Below are 24,934 nucleotides of genomic sequence, written 5' to 3'. Positions count from 1 at the left end.
ATTATATATTTTTTATGTGATTTAATCTTATACTGTTTATGACTTTCAGTTCTATTTTTTATCTACCTATGTATGAGAGAAACAAACTACTGAAAAAATACAATTGACGGTGAATCTGGACACATGCTAAATGCTTTCAAGCCCTCAGAATGCAGGATATTAGACTTGGGTTTATTTTTCTAGTATAGCTCTTTGGGGGAGTGTGATTATTTATATATTTCTTTTCATTATTCCCAAATAGTTTTACTAATAAAAGAATTACTGCAGAAGCAGTTATACCACTGTCTTAGTAAATCCAGACTGAAAATAATGCACTCTGTGACTAATTAGATTATATGAAACTACATGGTTTACTTTTGTCGGATAAATTTGAACAGTTTTCTATAAGTAGATGATCACTAAACACAGATTTTATACTTCATTTAAAATCTAGTTGAAACTGAAGCTCTGCAATGTTTATTGGATTGGATGAATTAGTTGTTTACGTAAAGTGTTTTTTTTCCCCCCATATACCATACGTTAATAGTCTTTGGTGTCTGCTTGTCTTTGCTCCCTGCTTGCAATCACTAAAATGATTGAGTACTCTGATCAACAAATTCTAGGTCTTTGTACCTGGATGCTGTTAAAATAGTTCAGGGAAGTGACTTAATTTCAGATGTGCACCTTGCACTTACACTTTGTAGTAGTCAGATTGAGTAGCTAAATTGCCTGGTTAATGCGGCAACTGGTGGCATAAAATATCAGTCATAGAATTAAGTAACTTACTTTTCGACCCTATATGCAAAGTTTACAGTCTGTCTTGGCAACAAGTAACAAACTCATAACCACTGATACTACTGTACTTCAATAAATGTCTAATGTGCTGACACAAGCACGTCTCTATGGACTAGGCTAGTTATCCTTTATATGATGCAATCCTTACTTGGCTAGGCCACAGATCTCAATTATTACTTTACTTTTCATGGAGTACCATTGAAAGGGTGAGACTTTTAGCTGGGATAAATATGCCAAAAATTGATTTTGTGGATGAAATCAAGACCATCATCATCTGAAACAGGAATAAGGAAGTGCCTAAATAAAAAGATGACCTGAAGAGCAAATAGAGTGTGTAGTTCTATTAAGTGTTTTAGACTGTTCAGTCTGGAGTTTGCCTAGGTGCCTGTACAGCATGGGAGTATCCTTCTGGCTTTTGCCTGAACTGCTGCAGGTGGAAATGAAGGCAGAAAGGCACAGCAGCTGTGAAAGACTGCACTAGTTGAGTGCAATCATGCCTATACTTAACAGAAGGGAGACCCAGCTTTCTGCACACTATAGTGCAGTAGGTCTCCCTTTTAATTTTTCTAAGCCTATCTATTTACAGGGTAGTGTAACTCATTGCTTGTAAAATACTCTGATCAGAAAGTTCATATATGATGTAGAAAACTACTCCTTTATCCCTGAAAGGGGTTTTAAACTGCCTAGAAAAGTCTTCTAAGCCACAGGCTGTAAGCTGTGCTAGGCAGAAGTGATCTTTGTTCTACTTAAACAACTGCATGGCAAAAAAAAAAAAAAAAAGGAAGATTCAAGAGGCCAGAGAGAACAAGCAAGCAACAACATAACTCTAGCTAATGAATAGAGTGCTCAGAGGGTGGAAAGAGGAACCTGGAATCTAGATTTCTCTTGAAAAGTGGTATAATTTTTACAGTCTTTACTGAAGGAACAGAAATGACTGCTTTTGAATGTTTTACTTGAGTAGAAGAGGCATTTGCAGCCATTTAGTGTGCTTTTATATTATACCACTAGTTTCTTTTGAGACTATATGTTTGCAATCATATTTTCAGCACTTGAAAATTACTGGCGACAATTCTGTTGCTGGTTTTATTAAGAGCTATTAAGGTGCTTAGGACAAGGAAGAGTTTAGCAATGAAAAGCAAGTCAAATTGCTAAGGAGCTATCTTTAGGACTGTGTAAACCAAAGCTGTTCAGTTCCTTTATGATACGCTTTCTCCAGTATGATAGCTGGTTAGGACTGTGATCTTGTTTAACTCAGCAGCCTGCCTTCATGATGATATATTAAAATGGCGTACTGTCTAGCTTATAATCATCATCTATACATGACTGGTAAGACATGAAGTTTATATTTTGTCAGCTGCAAAGCTGAAATCTGTTCTTAAATCCCTCTGTTATTACTTTTCATTGACCTGGTTTTATTAATCTCTTTGTTTACTTTGGTTGTGAAGCCTTGTCTTGGCTCACATAAAAGAGAAGATTTGACAACAGACTTGCCAAAAGTTTATCTGAACATCTTTAGACATGAAATGTGGGCCTTTTATGATGGTCACTGATTGTAAAGTTAAGTGTAAATCATAGTTAACCTAAAATCATTTGAAAGAAAGAAGACTGGAAAGAATAGTCATCTTTCTGTGGCAGTGGTAAAACAATCATTGTTTATGCTTATCTCTCATTTGGCCATATTTCAGAAAGTCTTGAGATACTGGAAACAGTTTAGAACAATTTCATAAGAGATCTTCCTGGCAGTGAGACTTGACGCTGAGTTATCAGATATCCAAAATACGATCTGATCACGCTAAGTATTTTCATGGGGAGAAGACTGCTGATTCCAGTGGACTTCTTAGTGTGTCAGACAAAAGAAAGATATATTCCTCTGTCTAGAAGGAAAGGCTGTATTGAATTGGATATAATACACTATTTCTTAAATGAGGATCATTAGTAGGAAATCCTGCCCTAAGGTGCAAACAGAGTCTTTATCACTTGAAGAGGCATAATTGGTCTTCAACTTACAGAATGTATGTGTAATTTGCCTAGTGCTTTAGGGTTGTTTTATGCAGTAGTCAAACTAGATTATCATTACAGCCACATGTGAATTTAAAATCCATACTTCCTTCAACCCTTACACTAATTTATATATTAACACCATGTAAAGAAAATACCAAGATAATTGTTTTTAACATTCATTAGTAATTTGTCATTTTTGAGGTTGAAGTGGTGGAACAAGACCTTAAATAATAATAATTATAAAGCTTTAAGCTGATTGAGTTGAACTAATACAGTCTAGAGAACCCATTTCTGCTGACTGGTTAGGGTTTGCGTTCAACACGAAAGACAATCTCATCAACAAAATGGGATCTTATAGAATCATCATAGAATCATAGAATGGTTTGGGTTGGAAGGGACCTTAAATATCATCTAGTTCCAACCACTCTGCCATGGGCAAGGACCACTAGACCAGGTTGCTTAAAGCCGCATCCAACCTGGCCTTGAACACAGCAAGGGAATGGGCATCCACAGCTTCTCTGGGCAACCTGTGCCAGTGTTGTACCACCCTCACAATAAAGAATTTATTCCTTATATCTAGCCTAAATCTACCCTCTTTCAGTTTAAAACCCTTACCTCTTGTCTTATCCCTATACTCCCTGACAAAAAGCCCATCCCCATCTTTCCTGTAGGCCCCCTTCAAGTATTAGAAGGCTGCTATAAGGTCTCCCTGGTCCCTGCAGCCTTCTCTTCTTCAGGCTGAACAACCCCAACTCTCTCAGCCTGTCCTCATAAGGGAGGTGCTCCAGCCCCCTGATCATCTTCATGGCCTCCTCTGGACCTGCTTGAGCAGGTCCATGTCCTTCTTATATTGGGGGCCCCAGAGCTGGACACAGCACTGCAGGTGGGGTCTCACAAGAGCAGAGTAGTGGGGGAGAATCCCCTCCCTTGACGTGTTAGCAACACTTCTCTTCATGCAGCCCAGGATACGGTTGGCTTTCTGGGCTATGAGCTCACACTGCTGACTTATGTCCAGCTTTCCATCCACTAACAACCCCCCGTCCTTCTCCACAGGGCTGCTCTCAATCCACTCATTGCCCAGCCTGTATTTGTGCTTGGGATTGCCTTGACCCATGTGCAGGACCTTGCACTTGGCCTTGATGAACCTCATGAGGTTTTCCCAGGCCCACCTCTCAAGCCTGTCGAGGTCCCTCTGGATGGCATCCCTTCCCTCCAGTGCGTCAACTGCACCACACAGCTTGGTGTCATCAGCAAACTTGTTGAGGATGCACTGAATCCTACTGTCCATGTGACCGACAAAGATGTTAAACAGCAGTGGCCCCAACACAGACCCCCCAGGAATGCCACTCATCACTGCTCTCCATTTGTACATCGAGCCATTGACCGCAACTTATATTTAATTCCAATGTCTTGTATCTGTTGAAGTTGGTGATAAAATTGTTACAGCTGCTTTCTGTATTTCCTTAAACCTTCAGTGCCAATGCATTCAAAGATCAGAGAAATTGTATTTCTCTTCATACAATACAATTCAAAGTGTTTATACGGCATTCAAGTCAAGCAAATCCAAACTCATTGGAGGCAGCTTAGTAGACTTGGCGTCTGCTTTATTCTTTTGGATCATGGTGGGTTAGTGCTGGCTAAGAGCCAAGCTGCCATCCAGCTCCAGAAGCTTCATCATCTCAAGCTGAATGTGCAGTTGGAAAGTCTGTTGTGAAAGCACAAATGCATCTGTTTGTAGGTATGCCTGTAGTAGGGAATGCATGTTGTATATACACATAATACAGAAATTTTGAGCCTTTCTCCTCCCCTTGCAAAGACCACTTTTTCTGATGCTATTTCTTTCATTACTGAGATTCTGTGCCATAATGATAGCTAATAGCATGGAATTAATATTAACATTCTTAACCCAGTACCCACCTAACGTTCTATGTTTTTTTTTAAAGAGATTGCCATTTCAGCATTCAGTGGAAGTTGGTTTTGATATGCTGTTTTTCAGATACAGAGATAATGTGATGTAACTGGGTGCTGCAATGAAAGCTTGTATGGGATAAAATAAATCCCTGCTAATGTCAGCTCCCTTGTGCTATTTTATGTTCCAAATCTAGCAGGTTTATTTATATTTATAGAATTGAATGCTGTAGTTGCATTTTGTCTGTTTAAGACTGTTTAAAAATAGAAATCTGAAGTAAATTTTATTTGAATACACTTCTAACTGTTTGGATTGTTCAGTAGACCACAGATAGACAGCAGATATCCTCAGAATGTAAACTCAAAGGATAAAGGGAGAATACAGTTGTATTTGTTATCTGGGGGTTTTGTTTTGGTTTTGTTATGGATGTTTACAGTTAGTTTCAGTTCCTGTAGTACCTCTCCAGCTAGTGAAGCAGAACAGCTGTGGTTTATTCAAAGTCTCTCTAAATTATTAAGCTGCTGTTATGAAAATGCTTCTGATGAGGTGAGATTTGAAACATTACTGAATAGAAAAATTGCACTAATTCACTAGAGATTAGCTCATCATTATCCTAGAAACGTTTGTTATAAACTTGTGTATTCCTGAGGATGCTTGACCCAGCTTGCCACAGTGTGCATTGATTTCCAGGTGGAATAATAGTCAGCAATGTGAATTACTGGAGCTCATTGTTCTGGTTTGTGTGTGTGTGTGTGAGGATGGGGGGGTGATAAGAGGAGGCAGAAGCAAAACAGGAAAATATGACTGCAAGACAATGCTCTGTGAGTCATTTTTGTTTCGAAAATGAATGCTTTGTCACAATCATCTGTTTCTCACACATGCTGTCATTTCTCTTATTCGGCGGTGAGCAGATTCTCCTCACCGCATAAGGATTTCAAAAGTGATTATGTTACAGACTACTTCAGAGATAATTGAAATCATCTTTTACCTTTCACTTCTGTGGGGATGTGGTGTATGCAAAGGTGTGGTTATTCATTTATTTGTGTAGAGGGAGGGGCATGGCAAGGAGATCTTGATACTGTTACAGAAAAGAGAGGGAGCTCAATCTAAAATGTTCTAGAACTTTTGTTTTCACTAGAAAGAGCAGAGTGGGGGCTCTAGTTTCAGGGAGGTGATTTATATTAGATCCAAAGATTCTCCCCAACCTTCTTAATGGGCATTCACAACAGCCACACTGTATAGGAACACTCAACCTTATTATTATGGCCTTAATTCAGAAAAGCTGTTCAGCAACTGATGAAATCTGTCAGTGGAGCATTAAGCATTCTATAATATACTAAAATTTGGGGAAAAAAATGGAAAAACTTAGTGATTGCCATAATCAAACCTTTTTCAGTCTTAAACTGTAGTGCAACACTTCACTGAAGCTAAATTTTCACTTAGGAAAGTGGCTAGCAGTAAAGAGTTAAATAAAAAGAATGTCATGCATGTGTATGTGATTCTAAATCCAGAAGTGTTACATTTCCTTTGTTGGCATTAGTTTCTGCTGAATATACAGGATATATATGGTGAGGACTAAACCCTTCTGTTATTGGTCTGAAGTGTTTTAACAGAAGTGTGGCGTGGTTAGTTGGAAAGACTGGAAGTTTTAACAGATCAAAGAATATATGTTTTGCTCTTACTGTATATTTTTCTGCTTACCCATTTGAGTTGTATTGACCAGCTTAATTAACAGAAGTTATATCTGCAATTAGACTTTCTTTAACTAACTGTAATATGTGTAATAGTGGTACATGTAGAATTCTGTCTGGAGTGCTTGCAGCAAAAGCATTTGTTTTTTTTTTTTTTCCCAAAAGTATTAGTTGGCATTTATTAGTGGTGGTTCCAGTCTTAATGGCTCTTGATGGGGAAAAAGTGGATAGGAAACTGTTGAAAGGTGCCATCTTTCTGCTCTCATGTGTTAGCAATTCTCTACTTGCTGCTGCTGTGAGAGGTGGAATATAATGTTGCCAGAGGGTGTAGATTTGAATATTCAGAGAAATGCAAGCATAATAAGATATTTCTATTGGAATTCCTTTATTCTTTCTGTGCTTTTTGAGACCCTCCCCATTCTCAACCAATCTATTCAACAGCCAGCTCCTTTAGTGTCTATGCTTAAATTTACCCTTTTCCCTTGTAACGGTGGTGAGTCTCAGGGGATTAATGCTTCATGGGAGGGCTTGTGCTGGCTTTCTCCAGAGGTGAGCAATAGAAAGAGGTATTTAGGAGAGCTTCTGTTTCTTGAAGTCACCTACAAGTCCCTTTGCTTGAGGGAAGCATCATCTCTGCCATTTGTTCACTTCCAATTAACAGTTCTATGCTGTTCCCCATAGAGCTTGTGAAAAGAAGAGGTGTGGCTTGATCAGCCTCAGCCAGGAAATTAGGAAAAAGCTTTGTTTAGCACATGTGACAATAAATATTTTCAGTTGTCACTGTTCACAGCTCTGTAATCTCTATGGGAAGATATTACCTCAAGGAGGTTAATACAGAGTTGCCACATCCTTTTTTTTCCCCTCTTCCCTGTGCCCCCTCCCCCCCCCCCCCCCCCCCACTTTCTAAATTCACAGTACTAATGGAACATTTTTTCCTTGTTTTTTAATTTTCATTCCGACGTTCTTTGTAATTAAGGGAAATTACTTCATAATACCAAAAGATATATCCTAACATTAACATACATATCTTCTATGTGTTATAAAAGCATAAAAAGTTAAAGTAGAAGAAGATCATAGATCTTTATGACTGGAATACTAGGTATATAATGGATTTGATAAAATGGCTAGCCACATTGCTGGAAACACAACAGCAGATTTGACCATAATTGGAACAGCCATTATTTGCATTATCTATTTTTTGAAGAATAGTACTTTGAACATTTGACAGGTGTAATATTGCCTTATAGGTTTTGTTCCTATTATTTAGTACAGGCTGACTATTTTGTTGGCATATGTAGACTACTACTGTATTTTGACAGGAGTATTGAGTAGCTATGTACTGGTCGTATACAGTTCTGTTTCTGTTGGCCTTTCTCTTTTAAGTGAAATTGAAATCTTCATTGCTCTTCTTACTTGCATGCTCTGTTTTTTGTCAGCTGTGAGGCAAAGTTGAAGGCATTGCAGCAGCTCAACCTTGAAAACTTTATAAATGTATTTTGATTTTGCTTATAAGGGATCTTATTAATACCAAGCTTACACTGTAGTTAGAAAAAGGAACATGAAGTATGTGGCCTGTGTTTTGATCTCTATTTTGTCCTTAATTGTGTAATGGCTTCCCTATTTTTCAGTGTGACAATTAAGGATCATGATGGCAGTGCTTTCCTGTCACTGTAAAAAGCTGGGATATTTGGGAAAAGGTCTCATAGCATTTCAGTGTCTTGTGTGTCTAGCATATGCAGGATTCCTGCTGCAGAGAATATGGGATGTTTTGGCCAGTAGTGTTTTAATTTGGATGTATCAAAATCTTGGTGTTTGCTCTGTGAAAACCCAAGTTAGGTGTAGCAGGATTTACTAGCACAGGCTCAGTGCCATGTGACACAGTGACGGTATCTGTGGGGCCAACTTCTACCTGCAGACAGGCAGCAAAGAAACTGAGTTATCCCTTATGTCTGCATCCATGGCACAGTTAACCCACACCATAGCAAGCCATTCAACTATAACTGAGAGTTGACTGCGTGTGCTTTTCATGAAACTCAATAGTTAAAATTTTGAACCTACTGCTAGGGGGAATTAATTCAAAGATCCTTTTGTATTCAGATTTCACTGGCTTTTTGTCACATCTTACTGTTTGACTTCCTTCGTTTAAAACTCATCATGCCTTCCTAGTCTCTCATCAACAGTGTATCAGACTCTTGCAACAAAATCTAACATCATGGATAAAAAACTTGTGCTTATTCTCTACTGTTTCCAAGATCAACTTTTTGACTCCTTACCATTGCCAAATCAAGCTAACACACACAAATTGCTCTGATTTCCACCATTAATCCATCTCTTCAGGTCATTCTTTTCCTGTTGCTATCACTAAAAATACAAATAGATGTTTCTTCTGAAGAGAATGGTAATTATTCAAATAATGTGTGAAAGCACCCTTTGAATAAGGTGTATGAACACCTTCTGAAAACAAGACTTCATGTGAAAGCATTACTTACATTACTCCTGTCGGAAGCATAACATGCAGAAATGTGTTGGAAAATTGAACTGTGTCTGTTTTAAGGGATACAACAGCTTAGCTTTGAGATTGCAAAGAATATTTTCACAGCCCTTAAGGACTGGAAGCCCCTCACCCCTTCCCTTAATGAAAGCGTAAGTTCTACAAAAATAGAATAGACCACCTAAGAAGAATTTGAGATTGGGTATATCAGTTACTACTGGTTTAATCTAACCTTAATTCAGATTATTTTCTTGAATGATCAGATTAATTATTCTTCTATCTTTACAGGTCTAATTACAACCACATCTAGAAAACTAGATCGAGAGCAACAGGGAGAGCACATACTAGAGGTAAATAATTTCTTTAGTTTTCTGAAAAACAGTGACTGTAAGTTCATTGCTCTTTTACAGAGAGTTAAATTTGGCATACTTGATTACTATATGAAGAATTTAGAGAACTGGATTGTAAAAGTAATTTGCTTTCTCTGTTAATTATGTTGCAATGCAGAAAACTACCTAGCTTATAAAAACACTGTGGTGGGGCTTTTTCATAAGAAAAGAGATAAGATACAGATAGAAGACAATTTTTGTTTTTATATTTGTAAACCAAGATTTTCTTTCAAACACTACAAAGGTGTGATTGTTAAAAAGAAGAGTGTGATTCCTTTTTTTTTTATCTTCCCATGTAATTATTGGAATAGCTATTTCAGCCTACCTTTGCTGAAAAAGAAGTGCGAAATTTTTTTTAGCATTGAGAATCCAAAAAGATTAGGAGTAGACCTTTTTTCTGCATAATATATTTATTAATCACAGAAGCAGGTGAGTTGCAAAATATGTATTATATAGTCAGAGTCTGAGAGCTTGAAATTTGTGACATAATTCTTTTATTTAGATACGTTTAATTGATCACCTGGAATTTATGCAGTAGCTATTCTCATTCTCCCTCAAACAACATGAAAGAAAAACACATAGACAACTGTGAGTCACAGTTTCACAATGTTGTCATGCAGTATGACAGCATTGTACTTCACCTGCAATAAAGACTTAATATTCACAGTGATATTTACATACTAAGATTTATCTGGAACCTTTATTGTGCCTCTTCTCCTGGATGATAGATAAAAGACTGCAATGTGAGTTGGCAAAACTAACATTAAAGCTAGAGAAGCAAGCCCAGACTTATTCAAAACTTGTGAAATCTGTAGGAAGGTTTTCTAATAGGAATGCAAGGACTGCATAGGTCTGGAGATGAATGTATTACTTGATAGCACAAACTATCCTTTTGCAGAACTCCAGTGTACCTGCAGTCTTTCTGGCCCTGTTCTATCCCTTTGGTACATTACAAGCTGGATTAAAGCAGCTGTTGGACCAAATTTTTATCATTATTTTCATTTCTGTATCAGCTTTGGAAAGACTTCTTTGCACCTAAGTAGCAATAGGGTAGAATTTCCTATGTGGAGTGTTTCTAATAGTAGCAGTAGCAAAGTTATTTAAGTGGTAAATCTAATTTCGTTCTGGACATGTTATTCCTGTAAATCGTAAAGTCATTATATTATTCTCTTTTTTTAAATTACATCCTTAAATCTGTTTGTGTCAATTTTCCAAAGCACTTCATGTCAATTATCTTATTTCTTGACCACTGCTATGTATATTGGCTGTAAAATTGGTACCTCATGACTTTTACTCCCGTGGTGGCTTTTGTATTAGATTTATACAGTAGATCAAATTAACTGTGGATCATTCTCTGACCCTGAAGCCAACTGGCACAGTGTGGCTTTGACTGCTTATACTTTATCCCTGGAACAGGGTGGCTGTGCCCGAGTTGCCTGTTGAGGATTGTGCCTGAATTGTGTGAATCCTCAGGCTGCAGCTAAGCAATATATGGGAGCGTGCTGCTTGTTTTGGGCCAGAACTTATGCCAGAGATCCCACCAGCAGCGTAATGCTATAGGCAGGTGTCTGCTAGCAATCGTGCCTGCTAATTTAACTTTAAGTTATAAGATAACATCTACAGAACTCAAAGTTTTTTAAGGTTACAGTATCACACAACGGTACATAAATCCTTCTGATTTCACCATTCTCTGTAAAGATAGCAGATTAACCTAATTGCTCTTTAGTTTGGAATATTGATTATTACCTGCTGGTATCATAAATAATTCTTCATTCTTCTTTCATTTTGAACTCAGCTGGCTGTTAAAGTTTTAAATAAAAGTCTGTGAAGTATCCAACAGAAGAACTCTTAACTACAGAGTGATACTAACAAACAGCACAACCCAAAGTAGCAGTTTTCCCATTTGTTAGTTTTATGTTTACAACTTTGAAAATAGGTTGGAAAGAAACCCAGAAATGCACAGAATGGTGGGCAATATTATGAGCCAAGTGCTGAGCATCTGGCTAATTAATTGAGCATTGAAATGTTGACCAGATGGGTTGGTGGGTTTATTCCTTGTTTGCTATTAAATTTGATCCTTGACTGCACTCCTGCTTACATAATAGTAATTATTATGCCCCATGCTTTTATTCCCAACTTGTAACTATTTTCTGAGTGCCAACTGGCACTTTTAGAATGCAATTATTTTAGGTTATCGTCACATTATTCTCTCGTATCTTAGTGTTCTACTTGTTATATCAGTAATGACTTCAAAACTGATGTTGCATTCAAATCAAACTAGATTTTCCTCAAATTTGCCTTTTTTTCCTGCTTGGCTCAGAGCAATGCTAATTTTATGTTACCAGACAAGTTATTTTTACTCCTAGGAATTTCCTCTTTTTGGATGTGTTTTGCTTTTGAGGTTTTTTTTTTTTTTACAAACTGAAAGATATGTGGTGGTGTTCCATTACAAGTACTAAAGGGAACAGATACTCATATGTGTGGAAATCCTACCATCGGTTAGACATGAACATGAATATTTGCATTTCATGTTGTGTTTCATGTGTTCTGTTGTGGTTAATCACTTTACTTGCACATTTTCACTTCCTTCATGCTTGCAGGTTATACCAAGTTTCACTTGTATTTCCATATTCTTTTTCTTAAAAAAGATGAGAAAAGGAAAAAAAAAAAGGCTATTTGATCATATCCTTATTCATGTCAATGTAAATTCATTTTTTCATCAGGGATTCAATTCTAGTCTTCCATTAGTATTAATTTCGTTATTTTGTATCCATGTTATCCTTGAATCCTAATGTTTTTCCATAGTCAAATCTCCCAGGGCATGCTAAGAACCAGTGAAGGAATTCACCACCCACATTCTTGATGAAAAACGCTTATTCTCCCCAAATTGGGGTGGGCTTATTGGAACTGGAATATTCTATATCAGTGATGTGTAGGGGTTGTTTAGGTTAAGGGGAGCTGTTTTAATTTTAACACCCTCCACAGCACTGATCTTAGAATCACAGAATCATTTAGGTTGTAAAAGACCTTTAGGATCATCAAGTCCAACTATATAGCTTCCCTATAATGTTTTCCTAGTGCTACAGTAGTGACTAACTTCCATATGGAGCTTTCTCCCAGCAAAGACTTGTATCTTACTCGCAAAATCAAAACCAAAATGAAACTGCAGTGTGTAACACATTTACCATAAAATTTGTTAAAAACATTGAGTGTTTGATTTTTATTTTTTTTTACTTATTTTTAATTTCTCTACAGCTTTCACGAGTATCCAATAGAATTAGATGAGCATATCTCAGTTTATCAATTTCATCTAATTACAGCAGAGATGGCATAGGTGACCCTCAGACAGCCCTTTGTGTTTCTGTGTAATAATAAGGAAGGTAAATTAAGTCAATGAAGAAGATTTTAAGGGAGTAAAAAAAGAGTGAGAAAAAGAAAATGAAGGGGAGATCATAGAAGAGCTGAGGAGGGGTGCTATACCGAGTCATAAAATTGCTCTTAAAATGAGAGTCACAAGGATTAAAATTTTACAGCTAAAACCAAAAACAACCCAACAAAAAAGATAAAGTAAGGAAAATAACATAAAAGATTGACAAAGGAAAAAAAAAATGTCTTTACCCATCATTATTCCATGTGTCTGATGCCAATTATTTTTGAAAACATCCCCTTCAGAAACTGAGATCTAGATAAATTCCTAGAGGTCAGGTAACACACTTACCAGTGCAGAAATTGTGTTTGTTTTAAATGCTCTATGTAATAGCAGCTCAACTCTCCCTTGAAAATGCCTGGCGCCTGTCTGAACCTGTTAGCTTTTACATGGATGGCAACATGCAACCAGAAAATGTTGGGCCTGATTCTGTAACTCTTCTACTAACTGAGCTCTTCCAGGAAGCAGAACTGTAAACCTCTTACCTTTTTCTTATTTGAAATAGATGTTAAAGTAATCTACATATGTTCATATTTAACCCCTTATTAGCCAATAAGGGATTAAATAGAGTTAAGGTAGTAAGGTAAGATTCCTATAAATGAACTAATTTTTAAAGTTTGATCCATTTCCAGTAGATAAGGAGGTTTTTTTCTTGTTTTCTGACTTCAAATTAACCTAACTCTCACTTTCATTATATTTTTGTTCACTACCCATGCGAATAACATCAGATCAGACCTAGAATTAATATTGTAGAAGATGTCATATTCATTTCCTGGCTTTTTAGTAGAAATTTTGACTACTACTGGAAGAGGAGACTTGGTTTAATTTCCCATTTCATTTAGTCCATGGGAATAGATTTTAAGTTTCTTTCAAACAGGATAATGATTTTATGTCATAAGATATAGGGGTTTTTTAATGCATAGGCCTGTCAAATTCTGAAACTTACATTCTTATGAATTACATATTTTGAGGTGTAAAATCAAGCTACTAAATTGAAAAGTTGCAAGGAAACACTAGGCTGAATGCATAGTAAGTTATTATTACACTGAAGCTGTCACCAGAGATACTATACTTGTGTGCTGTTCCTGTACTTAGGTAAATATATCAGTTACAATGCTGCAAAATAGTGAAATAGATTTAATATATATCTATTGACTCTGACCTGCCATACATCAAGTGCCAAAATATTAAGATAGTAACTGAATAAACTTTTGTAGTACCTTTTGTAGATATTCACCAAGTAGCTTTACAGAGTGGTCTTTAAGTAACTGAAGTTAGGGAATTACTTTACAGTTGTCTTAGACAGTTGTAGGAAAATCTGACTTAAAAAGAACATTGTTGGAAGGACCATGTTTGAATTGAGTGCTAACCACATCCTTTCTAATGAAAACAGGTAACAGTAACAGACAACGGTACTCCTGCAAAATCAACAATTGCACGGGTGATTGTGAAGGTCTTAGATGAGAATGACAATAAGCCTCAGTTCTTGCAAAAGTTCTACAAAATCCGACTTCCAGAGCGTGGTAAGCCAGAACGAGAGAGAACTGCTAGGAGAGAGCCAATCTATCGAGTTATTGCTGCAGATAAAGACGAAGGCCCCAATGCAGAGATCTCTTACAGCATTGAAGATGGTGATGAACATGGAAAATTCTTTATTGAGCCAAAAACTGGAGTGGTTTCATCAAAGAAGTTTTCTGCAGCGAGGGACTATGATATCCTTTCAGTGAGTCAAAATCTTACATGTCATGAATATGTGAAGATTTCTTTTATCTGTATTCTCATCACTTCTTTTTCAGTAGCTGGCAGATGAGTGACTGCAGTATCTGGATGAAGAAAGCTTCAACAAATCCAGAAATATTGTTTTGTGGATTTGTTTGGTTTGGGTTGGTTGTTTTTGTTTTTGAGAATGATTTCAAATGTTTGTACTGAGAAAGTGAATCAAAAAGCTGCAGTTCTTTTCCAGAACCTGACAGATAATGAACATGATGAGGAAACATAGACAATCAGTTTGACTCTCTTTCAGGAAGAAAGGATAAAAGCGAATTTATGGTAACAGTTTGTACTACTATCAGGTGCTGCATACTTTTTCTCCATTTGCTGCCCAGATAATGAAGGGCAAGTGGCACTTTGAGAAACACTTAACCTTTTTGGATATATTTCACACAAGCAAACATGCTTAGAGCCTGTTACTACTTCTCCATTTATGTGGCATAATGATTTATGTGATCCTGTAGCCTAAAAGATGTGTCTGTTTCACAGATTAAAGCTGTAGATAATGGTCGTCCACAAAAATCATCAACTACACGGCTTCACATAGAATGGATTCCAAAGCCTGTCCCACCCACAGAGCCGATTTATTTTGAGGAAGCATTTTTTTCTTTTACGGTGATGGAAAGTGACCCAGTTGCTCACATGATTGGTGTAATAGCTGTTGAACCTCTTGGAACACCACTTTGGTTTGACATAACGGGTAAGGATGCCTTAAGGGCTTTTATTATCAGAAACAAATGCATGGAGTCTGAGATACTGAAGGGCTCATTGCTACTTGGTTTCTTAACTGCTGTTCTAAATAATGCAATGTTTTGATGTTCTTTAGCTGTAGATGCTTATTTTTTCCCTTATTTCATTATAAATCAAAATTACTTAAATTTTTATCAATGCCGCTATATATCAAAGATTAAAATTATATTTCAAAATACCTGCTGTGTTGCAGTTTTGGAAATTACTTATGAATATTGTGTCAGTGAAATTAAAACTAATCAAATCAATTTCATAGACTGCAGATTAGGGAAAAAAAAGTAAAATGTCAGTTTTCTGCAAATTGGGATAGTACATCCAAAAATAGATTATACTGTTCACATTGATTTCTGGTTCTCTGGGCTCCTTTTCAGTTTTCTGTCCCTTGATTCAGTACTAAGAGAAAAGCTTGTAATGTTCCTAACCCCAGCAAACTTCTTCCTGTATATATTCTTACTATTATGTCATACCTTAGCTTCTCTGGTTGAAAGGGGAATTCTAAACAGTAGTATGATTATATGTTGATGCTGTGGTGAGAAAATTAATAGTATTTTTTAATTTTAGACTTACTCACTAGACCTATGAGCACCAGGAATACAGAGTGTTCACTGTACAGCCAATACTAAAAACAAGTTCTGTTGTGTGTTACATGCTTTCGAATCAAGAATAGCACAGCCTTGTTTCAGGAGAGGTATCTTGTAGTGAACTATTTCTGGTTTTAAGATAGCCCTGCCAGATTGGGATTTTTCCAGCACACTCACAAGAAAGAGAATGATCTTTTTCATCTTGATTACTACTGAAAATTTTAGCTGTGATTATGGTGTTAAGTTGTTGGGGAGAGCATTTTTGAATTATTTCTTTAAACTTTATTTGAAAGGTCTGTTTTGCTGGTATGCATTTCCTAAGGGATGTTGAGAACAGCAACAGTTAAAAACAAAGTTTGTGGAACTGATATATGTAGCAAGAATATATAAATGCCGAATACTTGAGGGGTGTTCTCAGAAAACTTTCAAGCACACGAGAACAGGCACAACTCTTCCCTAAATGCATGGTTCGTGCATGAACAACGTCTGATGGTGTTGATAATAATTGCTAAGGTATTAAATACTTACATAGCATTTTTAATGGTTCTTTCTAATGTATTCTGGAGAGGAAAAAAAAAAATAACTCCTATCCAAATAGATCACAGTTGAATAAAAAGTGTTTGCATTTAGACAAACCAAGGGATTAGAGATCTTTACAACTGTGTAGAGGGACTAAAGAGTTCAAGATGCCTTCTTGCTTTCTCATAGCTTTCTCATGCTCTTTGCATTAGAGGTATTTTGGAACTGAGGCTGCTCTTTTACTGTTCTCCCAGACATACACACATATAGACGTAGGAGTAGAAAAGCAGAAAATATAAAAGTGAACAGGAGGGAGGATAAGGTTTCACGTGCTCCAATTCAAACATTTATCCAGTCAACAGCAAACAGAAACATCTGTGGATCCAAAAAAGTTCATTAAAGGAAAGGTTAAGAAAGGGATATTGTCAGAAAAAGGTGAGTGGTTCATGGAGATGAAAAAGAGTAGGTAGAAGAGGCCACAGAGGTTTTGAGAGTTTCCACAGAGTATAGCAATAGCATTTTGGGGGGTCTTTTATTAGCAAAACTTGTTAATTAGATTGGGGATGTACTTTTCTATTTTTTTTTTTTTGTCTGCTTCAACCGCTGTGCACTCTGAACAGTGTGTCTACCTCAATAGAATTCTGATAATAGTATTATTTTAATTTGCTGCTCCTAAGCATGCAGCACACTTTGTACATTTACAAAATTTTTGTTGTATGCTTAACATAGAAGATAGATGATCTATTCATGCTGTTTCTAGAAAGACATATACAGAAAACTCCAAGGGGAAAGAACAGAACTTGTCCATACACTGTAAAATAAACCATTTTATTTTGACTGTTTTCTTACTAAAAGTGGTTTGGAAACTTTGATATGTGATCATGTTGTGAAGTTATGGGCTACTCTTACAAGTGGTCACTTTACTGCCCTCTTTTACTGTTTCTAATAGCATGAATTAATTTGATTGACAGCTTTCCTTTGTGTTCTGTGCTTGCTTTCCATGCTTTCTTTCTTTTTGGCTGAGCCAGGAGACAAGCTTGCTAGTGAAGTATTTTACATCTTTCAGATGGCTTGTGACCTGAACTGTACAGCAGAAGGTATCTGCTGAGATCACATAATTTATTACCAGATTATGAGATCTGAAATGAAAGCGTACATTTATAAAATATTTATTTTATTAACCCTTCGGAAATCAAAGTGCTCACAGTTGCATTTGTGACAGGTTCGTTTTTGTTTTGTTTTGTCATCATTACATTTATACAGCATCAATTCAGAACATCCAGTTTTGGCTTTTGCCAAAACTGTTGCTGTTACACTTTCAGTGTAGCAGATGCAGAAGTTTGGGTTGAGTTCTGCTTCAGCGGATTACCAGGTATCACCACTACTACAAAAATTAGTCAATGCCTTTGTGATTTCCTTGATAAGGAATAAAAAAAGTTGGTTAGAGAGCTTGTCCATGTATCAGGGAAACTTTATGAACAGATTCATACCCATTCACCCTACTTTTCCCTTAAAATGGAGATGACGTCATTGAGATATCTGACTATCTGAGAAAATGATATCACATACCAACTATAAAAGAAAAGCTGCAGACTCACTTTCCAAAGCTGACGTCTTACACAAAGCTCATTAAAAAAAAAATTTAAAAATTAAAAAAAAAAAAAAGCTGCCTTTCATGCTATCCAGTTTATATCCATTCATGTAATTCAGAAACTGCTGCTGACCCAGGAAGAGGAGTTGGTTTTTGGTGAGATTAGAAAAATTACATTGTCTTTGTTGTTATCGAATATCTTAAATCCAGTGAAGCAGAATCCAGCCCATCTTTCCTAAACTGATATGTCTGTCATGCAATGGAACCTTCTAAAAGTGAAATCCTTTTTACATGTGAATGGGAGCCCATTTCAGTGTTTACTGTTCTTTCTTGGATTTACTATAAATTTGCAACCTTTGGAACCTTCACCCTGTTACTTCTAGCCTTGAGTTTCATAAAAGGCACTTAGTGATTTACAAAAAAGTATCATGTAAACACTGTTTAAAAAAAAAAAAGGCACTCGGATGATATCTGAACGCTAGCCTTGTAAAATATAATTAGAAAAGCACAGACACATAATTAGGTGAAATTGGTTTTCCATATCTAGCACTGGCTTGACCAAAATAAAAATTGATTCCTCCATTTTAGGCAGTTTATTGAGAGGTCTAAAGCATTTGTAGTTAAATGGCAATATTTGTCATTGCTTAACAATATTTGGACTTAATGGACACTGTATTTTCATGACAGTCTGCTCAGGGTAGCATGATGATGATGAATTAAATGTTTAAATGATGCAGTGTAGCTATTGATCTACATAGTTATTTAACTATATTTCAAAGGGTAATTTGAAAGTTTCACAAGGGAAGTTAAGATCATTTGCTTCAGAAAAAGAGCTTGGCCATATTTAAACATTGGGCATTTAAACATTTAGCACTCATCTGAATCCTACTTATCTCAGTAGGATTTAGATAGTAAGTTCTTTAGATACTCAGCATTGAGATGAGAATCCTTGGGAGGTACCGGAGCTTTTTCAGCCTTACCTATTGCCATATACAGGTATAGTAATTTGTACTCTGAGCCAAAAGACACAAATTTGACTGTATGTCTGATTTGGGTTTTTAATTTATTTTGATAGAAAGTATTTTATTCACTAATTATCCTGACAGTCTGCACGAAATAAACTATCAGATTTCACCCAGTAATTCTCAGGTTCCTGCTATTTGGAATCTTTAAATTCTGGATAAAAAAGTAGTAGAGAATCTTGCTAAGACTCTACCTGCTAACTTTCCATGAGCCAGACAAATCAGCTTTATCCAAAACTAATCAGTATTAAATAACTGTAAGTTGCAGCATATCATATTCCTGGAAGGAAAAAAAAAAAAAAAAAAAAAAAGTTTAAAATAAGTGTGTATATATACATGTATATAGTTCCACCTTCATTAAGCATCTGATGACAGAACATGATCATATTTGAAAACAATGAAATAGTGTTGTGTTTTATGAACTTCTCCCTCTCCTAATTTCCTGAACAAGGTGGCAACTATGACAGTCGATTTGATGTGGACAAGGGCACTGGAACTATCATTGTCGCTAGACCTCTTGATGCAGAAGAGAAATCAAATTACAACTTGACAGTAGAGGCAACAGATGGAACCAGATCTATCAGCACTCAGGTAATAGACTTTCTAATTAAGTGCTTATGGAAAAAATAATTTGTAGCTGGGGGTGGGGCGGGTGTTGCATTTTCTCCTTACCATTTTTTTTCATTCTGGAACATTATTATAGTTTATATAAATTAGGGTCTCTCTCTAAGCTAGAAGTAGATTCTGAGATTCATAAAGCCATGATGTTGGGCCATCCAGTTGTAAGGCTGTGTGTTACTATGCTGTAGTCTGAATCAGCAGCTTTTAAATTCTATCATGTTCTTTTACATTAGCTGAGTAAATGAAAACAGAAACTAAGCCTTTCCATGCATTACTCACAAGAAAAGGATTAATACTTCTTATCTGAATTACCTCTCTTTATCCAGCTCTCCACAAATCATCAAATATGATTACTTTGCTTGAAATTCAAAAGACCACCGTTGTAAGGTTGATTGCTCCCCCTGCCCCCAAAAAATCTGTGGATAACAAATTGTACAATATCCAAGTACTGTTTCATGAAACTGAGCTGCTCCTTCTGCATGGTGTATATACAGAAACAAGATTTAGATAATGACATCTCTGGGTATCTTCCCAAGTACTTTCTTTTAGCTTCAGTGGAGGCAAGAGATTACCAAACACTCTCCAAAAAGCAGCAACCTCAGACAAACCAATTTTTTTCAGATTACCTCTCTACTAAGACTCTGTGGTAGTGGTAGTTCTTTGCAGCTGGACTAATAAGTTCACTTTAAGGGGGAAGCCTTTTGTGACTCTACTGGAAATAACTCATAGTAAAGTAGGTTATGATGTATATCTTTCCTGTTTTTCCTATCTAGTTTCTTTCCCCAGCCCAGAACCTGAATATATTTAGCAGTAATGTTTAGCTGAGGTTGGTGTGAATGGAGCCATGAGCATAGAGTAACACCACCACTTTTCTTCCAAATAGAAAGGGAAGGATTTATTCACTGATTTAAGACTGTTGGATTGGGACAGTGATGTGTCTGTGTTACCTACCCTATCATTGACCTACCCTTCAGGAGCTCAAAGGGTAATGAGTGGGTTGCTGCTGTCTTTTCTTTAGAAGGAAATTGGCATTATGAACTCAGTTTCTTGTTGTTCAACTTCTGTGTAGTATGTATGTTTTTCTGTTGGCTTTTCTGATGCCATATGTTGTCTTACTCTTTTTGGCTAGAGGGAAGGATGTTTCTTGTCAATGTTTAGTGTTTACAACAGAGTCTTTATTGAGCTGACTGCATGTCTGGAGGCTTGATAGGTCAAATAGACTAAATTCGATAGTATAAGGTTGCAGGGTTAGCAGTTTCCTTTGAGAGCTGACTTTTCCTTTAATGGTGACAATTGTGAGTGATATTCTAGACCATGAATCTCCAAACATAGCAACACGTCTCCCATTCAGAGCTTGCTGCTATCATAGCCGTGGTGCCATTACTTCTGGTGCACCATCAAAGGCTTGAAGAATCTTGCTGTAAATTTATTTCCTAGTTGTAGTAAAAATTTTGAGTGGATTCATTTTTGCTGATTACATAATGCTGGATATAAGGCATGAATTAGTTTGAAAAAAAAATTAGAAGAAACCCAAATCCAGGTAAAAGAGAATTCCTTTTGCCGGGAAGGTCAGAAGGACAGCAAGAGGCTTTCCAAACACACTTCCCCCCTCCCCTCCCAAAAATGCAGTCAAAAATGCCACTATGCATTTCTGACTGCACATCAGAATGTGTTGGGGTAGACTGGGGACTGGTAAAGGCTGAATATGTGGTCTTGATGACTGCAGATATTCTATCCAGTGCTGCTCCTTATATAGGTGAATTTATGCAGAAGTCCTGAGCTGTCACATTTGAACCATAATCTGCTTTGTCTTCTGGAACAATCAAGAATTGGGAGGTCACAAAAATACTTCAACCTTCACCCCTTCTCTTCCTCTGGGTTATGTGATTCATTTAGTTCTTCTCAGAAGTGCACAGTATAGTTTTTGTCCAATTTCTTTAAATGAATTTGTTATTTTAGCATTTTGTAAAGCTGAGTGAACATTATAAACATTTACCACAGCAGTCTTCTTCAGAAGCATTGGAGCAGTAGTCTCAAATTTATCGTCTCTTGTTTCTGTGATTGCTTTTTGTATGAATTTCCTTTCGTGTCTTTCCTCTCTCAGCCAGAGTTGGCAGGAGCAGAGGTTGTGGGTTTTGTTACAAGCGAGCACAAAGGCTTCCTTTGCATTGTCTTCCTTTTTCCCCTGCTTGTGGGATAAAAGTTACGCTGTTTCTGTTTGAGTCTCACATTACTGTGGTATATAGATTGAGGAGCATGGATTAGTTCAAACTCTGCAGCTGTTGGTGCATGAACAGACTCCTGATTTTAATTGATTCCCTGATCTCCTCTGTAACTCCTGGCCCACCCAGATGGACTGATGCATTAAGATAGCCATCAGGACTGTTGTTAAGATGCATTTCAGATGAGTCTTAACTTCAGGGGAATTAAAAATGTTGATAAGAAATCAAAATTGAGGGTGTGATTTATGGCTGCCTGTGTGTAAATTCCATTACTCAGTGCTGAAATAATGATGATTAAAGTTTGAGTGTTTATGCAGTGTTGGATTCTTCTAAGAGCTGATAAATAGGTAAAATAGAGTGACAGGCAAAAGAAATTCTGCATACTGAGTGTGTACATTAGGAACAACAATATGCCATAAACTGCTTTTAGCTTACAAAGTAACTACTGTAGACATTGGAAATATAGCAAACAATTTAACAGACCTTGATTAACGGCAGATTAAGTAATTTTATGTTTAATTTGAGAAAGGAAATGACATTTTCAAGACATTGGGGTGGGGGACAAGAAATGAAAATCTTATTGTGTAAAAGCAGTGTATTGAATCTAACTTGAAACTGGAAGGCATTTGCTGACCTCAGGCCATTAACATCTGTAGAGCATTTGACTCTTTCAGGACTTGAGTTAAATAGCTTTTTTGAAAAATACAGCAGCAGTAGGCGTGGAGGCTGCTAGAATTTTGCATGCATCTAAATGCCAAATGCATGATGCAAAACAAGGACAAACAAATTCCAGGCCTACAGTAGTGATGTTTGACAGATGATGTTAGAGATGACTAGTGTCACACTAAGAAGAAATATAATTAAAAAAAAAAAAAAAATCAATATACTAATGTTTTTGTTTTATAATGCTTTGGCCTGAAATAGAAAAAGTTATTCACGAGCTCTGAGTAGCATTATATGAGCTACTGAGTTGCTTTTGGGGGGAAAACAAAAAAAAAAAAATTTCAAAAAAATCCTGTTTCTAACTGTAATCACTTCTAGTTATTGCTATGTCTATCGATTGTTTTCACTGGAAGTAATGCTCAAGGTGGTTTAAAGCTAATTGCAGCATTTTACCTATTGCTGTGCTATTGCAGAATATTTAATCTATGCAAAATTTATATGGATATTATGCTTTTGGAATGAAGGATAGAATATTCTTCATAGATTAAATGTGCATTTTTGCTTGTGATAGCCACACTGCTCCAGAGACATTTTAGAAATGGAATGCAGTTATATTATCTTTGGATAATATAACTTTTTGTGTATGAAAATTATTATAAACATGTCAGTGTAACTATGCAGTTATGAATAGAGAGAGGAGGAGACTTTAAATTCCACAGAGAATCAGCAAATGAAAAATTAGATTAAAACAGTCCAAAGGAACATCATGTTTAAATATAATGCACTGAGTATGTTCTGTCAGTGGCACATATCTCCTCTCTTACTAGTAATCAATGCATTCCTGTGCAAATTTAGGTTTCACCTGTCAGATAATTAATAGATTTCAAGTCCTTCCCCTAAATAATCCTGGGCTGCTTTGTTTTCTATCTGCATAACCAGGTTGCATGGCTCTCAGTGAGACCTGTGAGTAGAGAGCAGTTGTGCAATACAGCCTTTGCATAGCCTTGCAAAATGAGTCAAGTTTCTTTAGTTCCAGACTGTTTTGTTTCAGAGATCACATTATGGTCTGTTAATGTCAAGCTTTTTTATAGCGTATCTCTTTAATATGCAACTTCTTTCTTAAAAGTTAATATTAGCATATTTCATTTTAGTTTAATCTTATAATTTCATTGAGAAATGCACAATAGCTCTTTTTACTGTATTATATATGTTACTTTAGAATAACACAAGCTGTTAGTGTATTTTGTTCTCAGGCACACAAACAGCTGTTTTTCTGTGTGGGTCTTCAAAAGTGCACTCACAATTACTACCCCAGGTGCCTTTCATTTAATTTGAAGACCTTAAAGATTTACATAAAAATTTGGTCCTCTTACGTTTAGAAGGAAATTGCACACCTAGCACCTGTCACTTAGCATCGGTAAGAATCCATGTCTTGAAAGTAGGGTTTCCTTAGTACATTTATTAATAGTTTAGATTGGAAGAAGCCCCTGTGTTCATCTAGTTAAAATTCCTGCTCAAAACGGATCAAACCACAAAGTTCAATCAAGTTGTTCAGGGACTTGTCAGGTTCTAAGTGCCTGGGTTGACAGGGTGTGACACCTCTTCCTTGGACACACTTTCACATTAGGGTTTAACAATGCTCCTTGAAAATAATTTTTTCTTATGTCTAACTGTAGTTTCCCTTATTGGAGCTTGTGAGTGTCACCTCTTGTCTCTTCACTGTGCATCTCTGAGATGAGTCTGCCTGTCTTTCCTGCAGCCTGCCCTTTACACAATGGATTGACAGCTTTTGGATCCCCATTGATTTTAATGGCCCTTCACTGGGCTTGTTTCAGTTTGTCAAGACCCTCTCTTGGACCACAGGGCCCAAAACTGTAGTGGATCTACAGTCCCACCAGTAAGTGTCAAATAGAGGGGAATAATTCCTTTCCTCCTGCCTGCTGCTCCCCTTATTAAAGCAGCCCAGCATGCAGTTAGCCAAGTTACCAAAAGGGTGCCCATCGAGTCATGTTATGCTTGTCCACCAGAATCTGCAGAGGGGCATAAAGTAACATCAGTGAGTGAGAAACAAATCCTAAAGTATGCGGATAAAACACTTTTCACTTGAGTCTAAGATAAACTTTGGATTTTAGGAACATTTAAAATTATTGCATTAATAGATCAAATTATGTATTTGTAGTTGTTTACCAGTGTGGAGAAAAACTGCCTGAGCAAGTAATTTGACAAGTAATAGAATACCTGAGCAAGCCACCCGTAGTGTCATTATGTCTATTCCTCAGCAATATTTTTGTTAATAATTCATATTTAATAGCGCTGTAAATTTTGAGGAGCTATCTGCTTTCCTGCTTAGCCCAACAGTACCTTTCTGGAGGACATCTCCTTACATGTTCAGCGGTAAAGTAATTTTAATTGCTTCACTAGGTAATACTGGAAGAAGTTGATGCTAAGTCCTTCGGGTGGTAAGATCAACAGATCACTTCTCAGTTAAGCTGGTTCATTGGCTATGTGGTTAG

The 24,934-nt window shown here is 36.7% G+C and overlaps 1 protein-coding gene across 7 annotated transcripts in view; it reads left to right on the top strand.

The window, feature by feature from the left end:
* The window catches only part of FAT1 (FAT atypical cadherin 1), a 113,064-nt gene that overhangs the window by 50,331 nt on the left and 37,799 nt on the right, over positions 1-24,934 (top strand). For 5 of the 7 annotated variants that reach the window (XR_006167002.1, XM_042807721.1, XM_042807719.1 and 2 more), the window contains exons 4-8: positions 9,155-9,216; positions 14,076-14,405; positions 14,942-15,152; positions 17,331-17,399; positions 19,367-19,506. Coding sequence is in view for 6 of the 7 variants with exons in the window: in XM_042807721.1 (XP_042663655.1) it covers positions 9,155-9,216; positions 14,076-14,405; positions 14,942-15,152; positions 17,331-17,399; positions 19,367-19,506 (812 nt within the window). In the remaining variant the exon portion in view is untranslated. The remainder of the gene's footprint in view (positions 1-9,154; positions 9,217-14,075; positions 14,406-14,941; positions 15,153-17,330; positions 17,400-19,366; positions 19,507-24,934) is intronic. The other 2 variants (XM_042807722.1, XM_042807724.1) reach the window with 1 other exon arrangement.

Source organism: Tyto alba, unplaced genomic scaffold (assembly GCF_018691265.1).
Source record: "Tyto alba isolate M040663 unplaced genomic scaffold, T.alba_DEE_v4.0 Super-Scaffold_6, whole genome shotgun sequence".
Taxonomy (NCBI): Eukaryota; Metazoa; Chordata; class Aves; order Strigiformes; family Tytonidae; genus Tyto; species Tyto alba.
The sequence above is the reverse complement of the archived record's forward strand: the minus strand, read 5'-3'. Positions and strand labels throughout refer to the sequence as shown.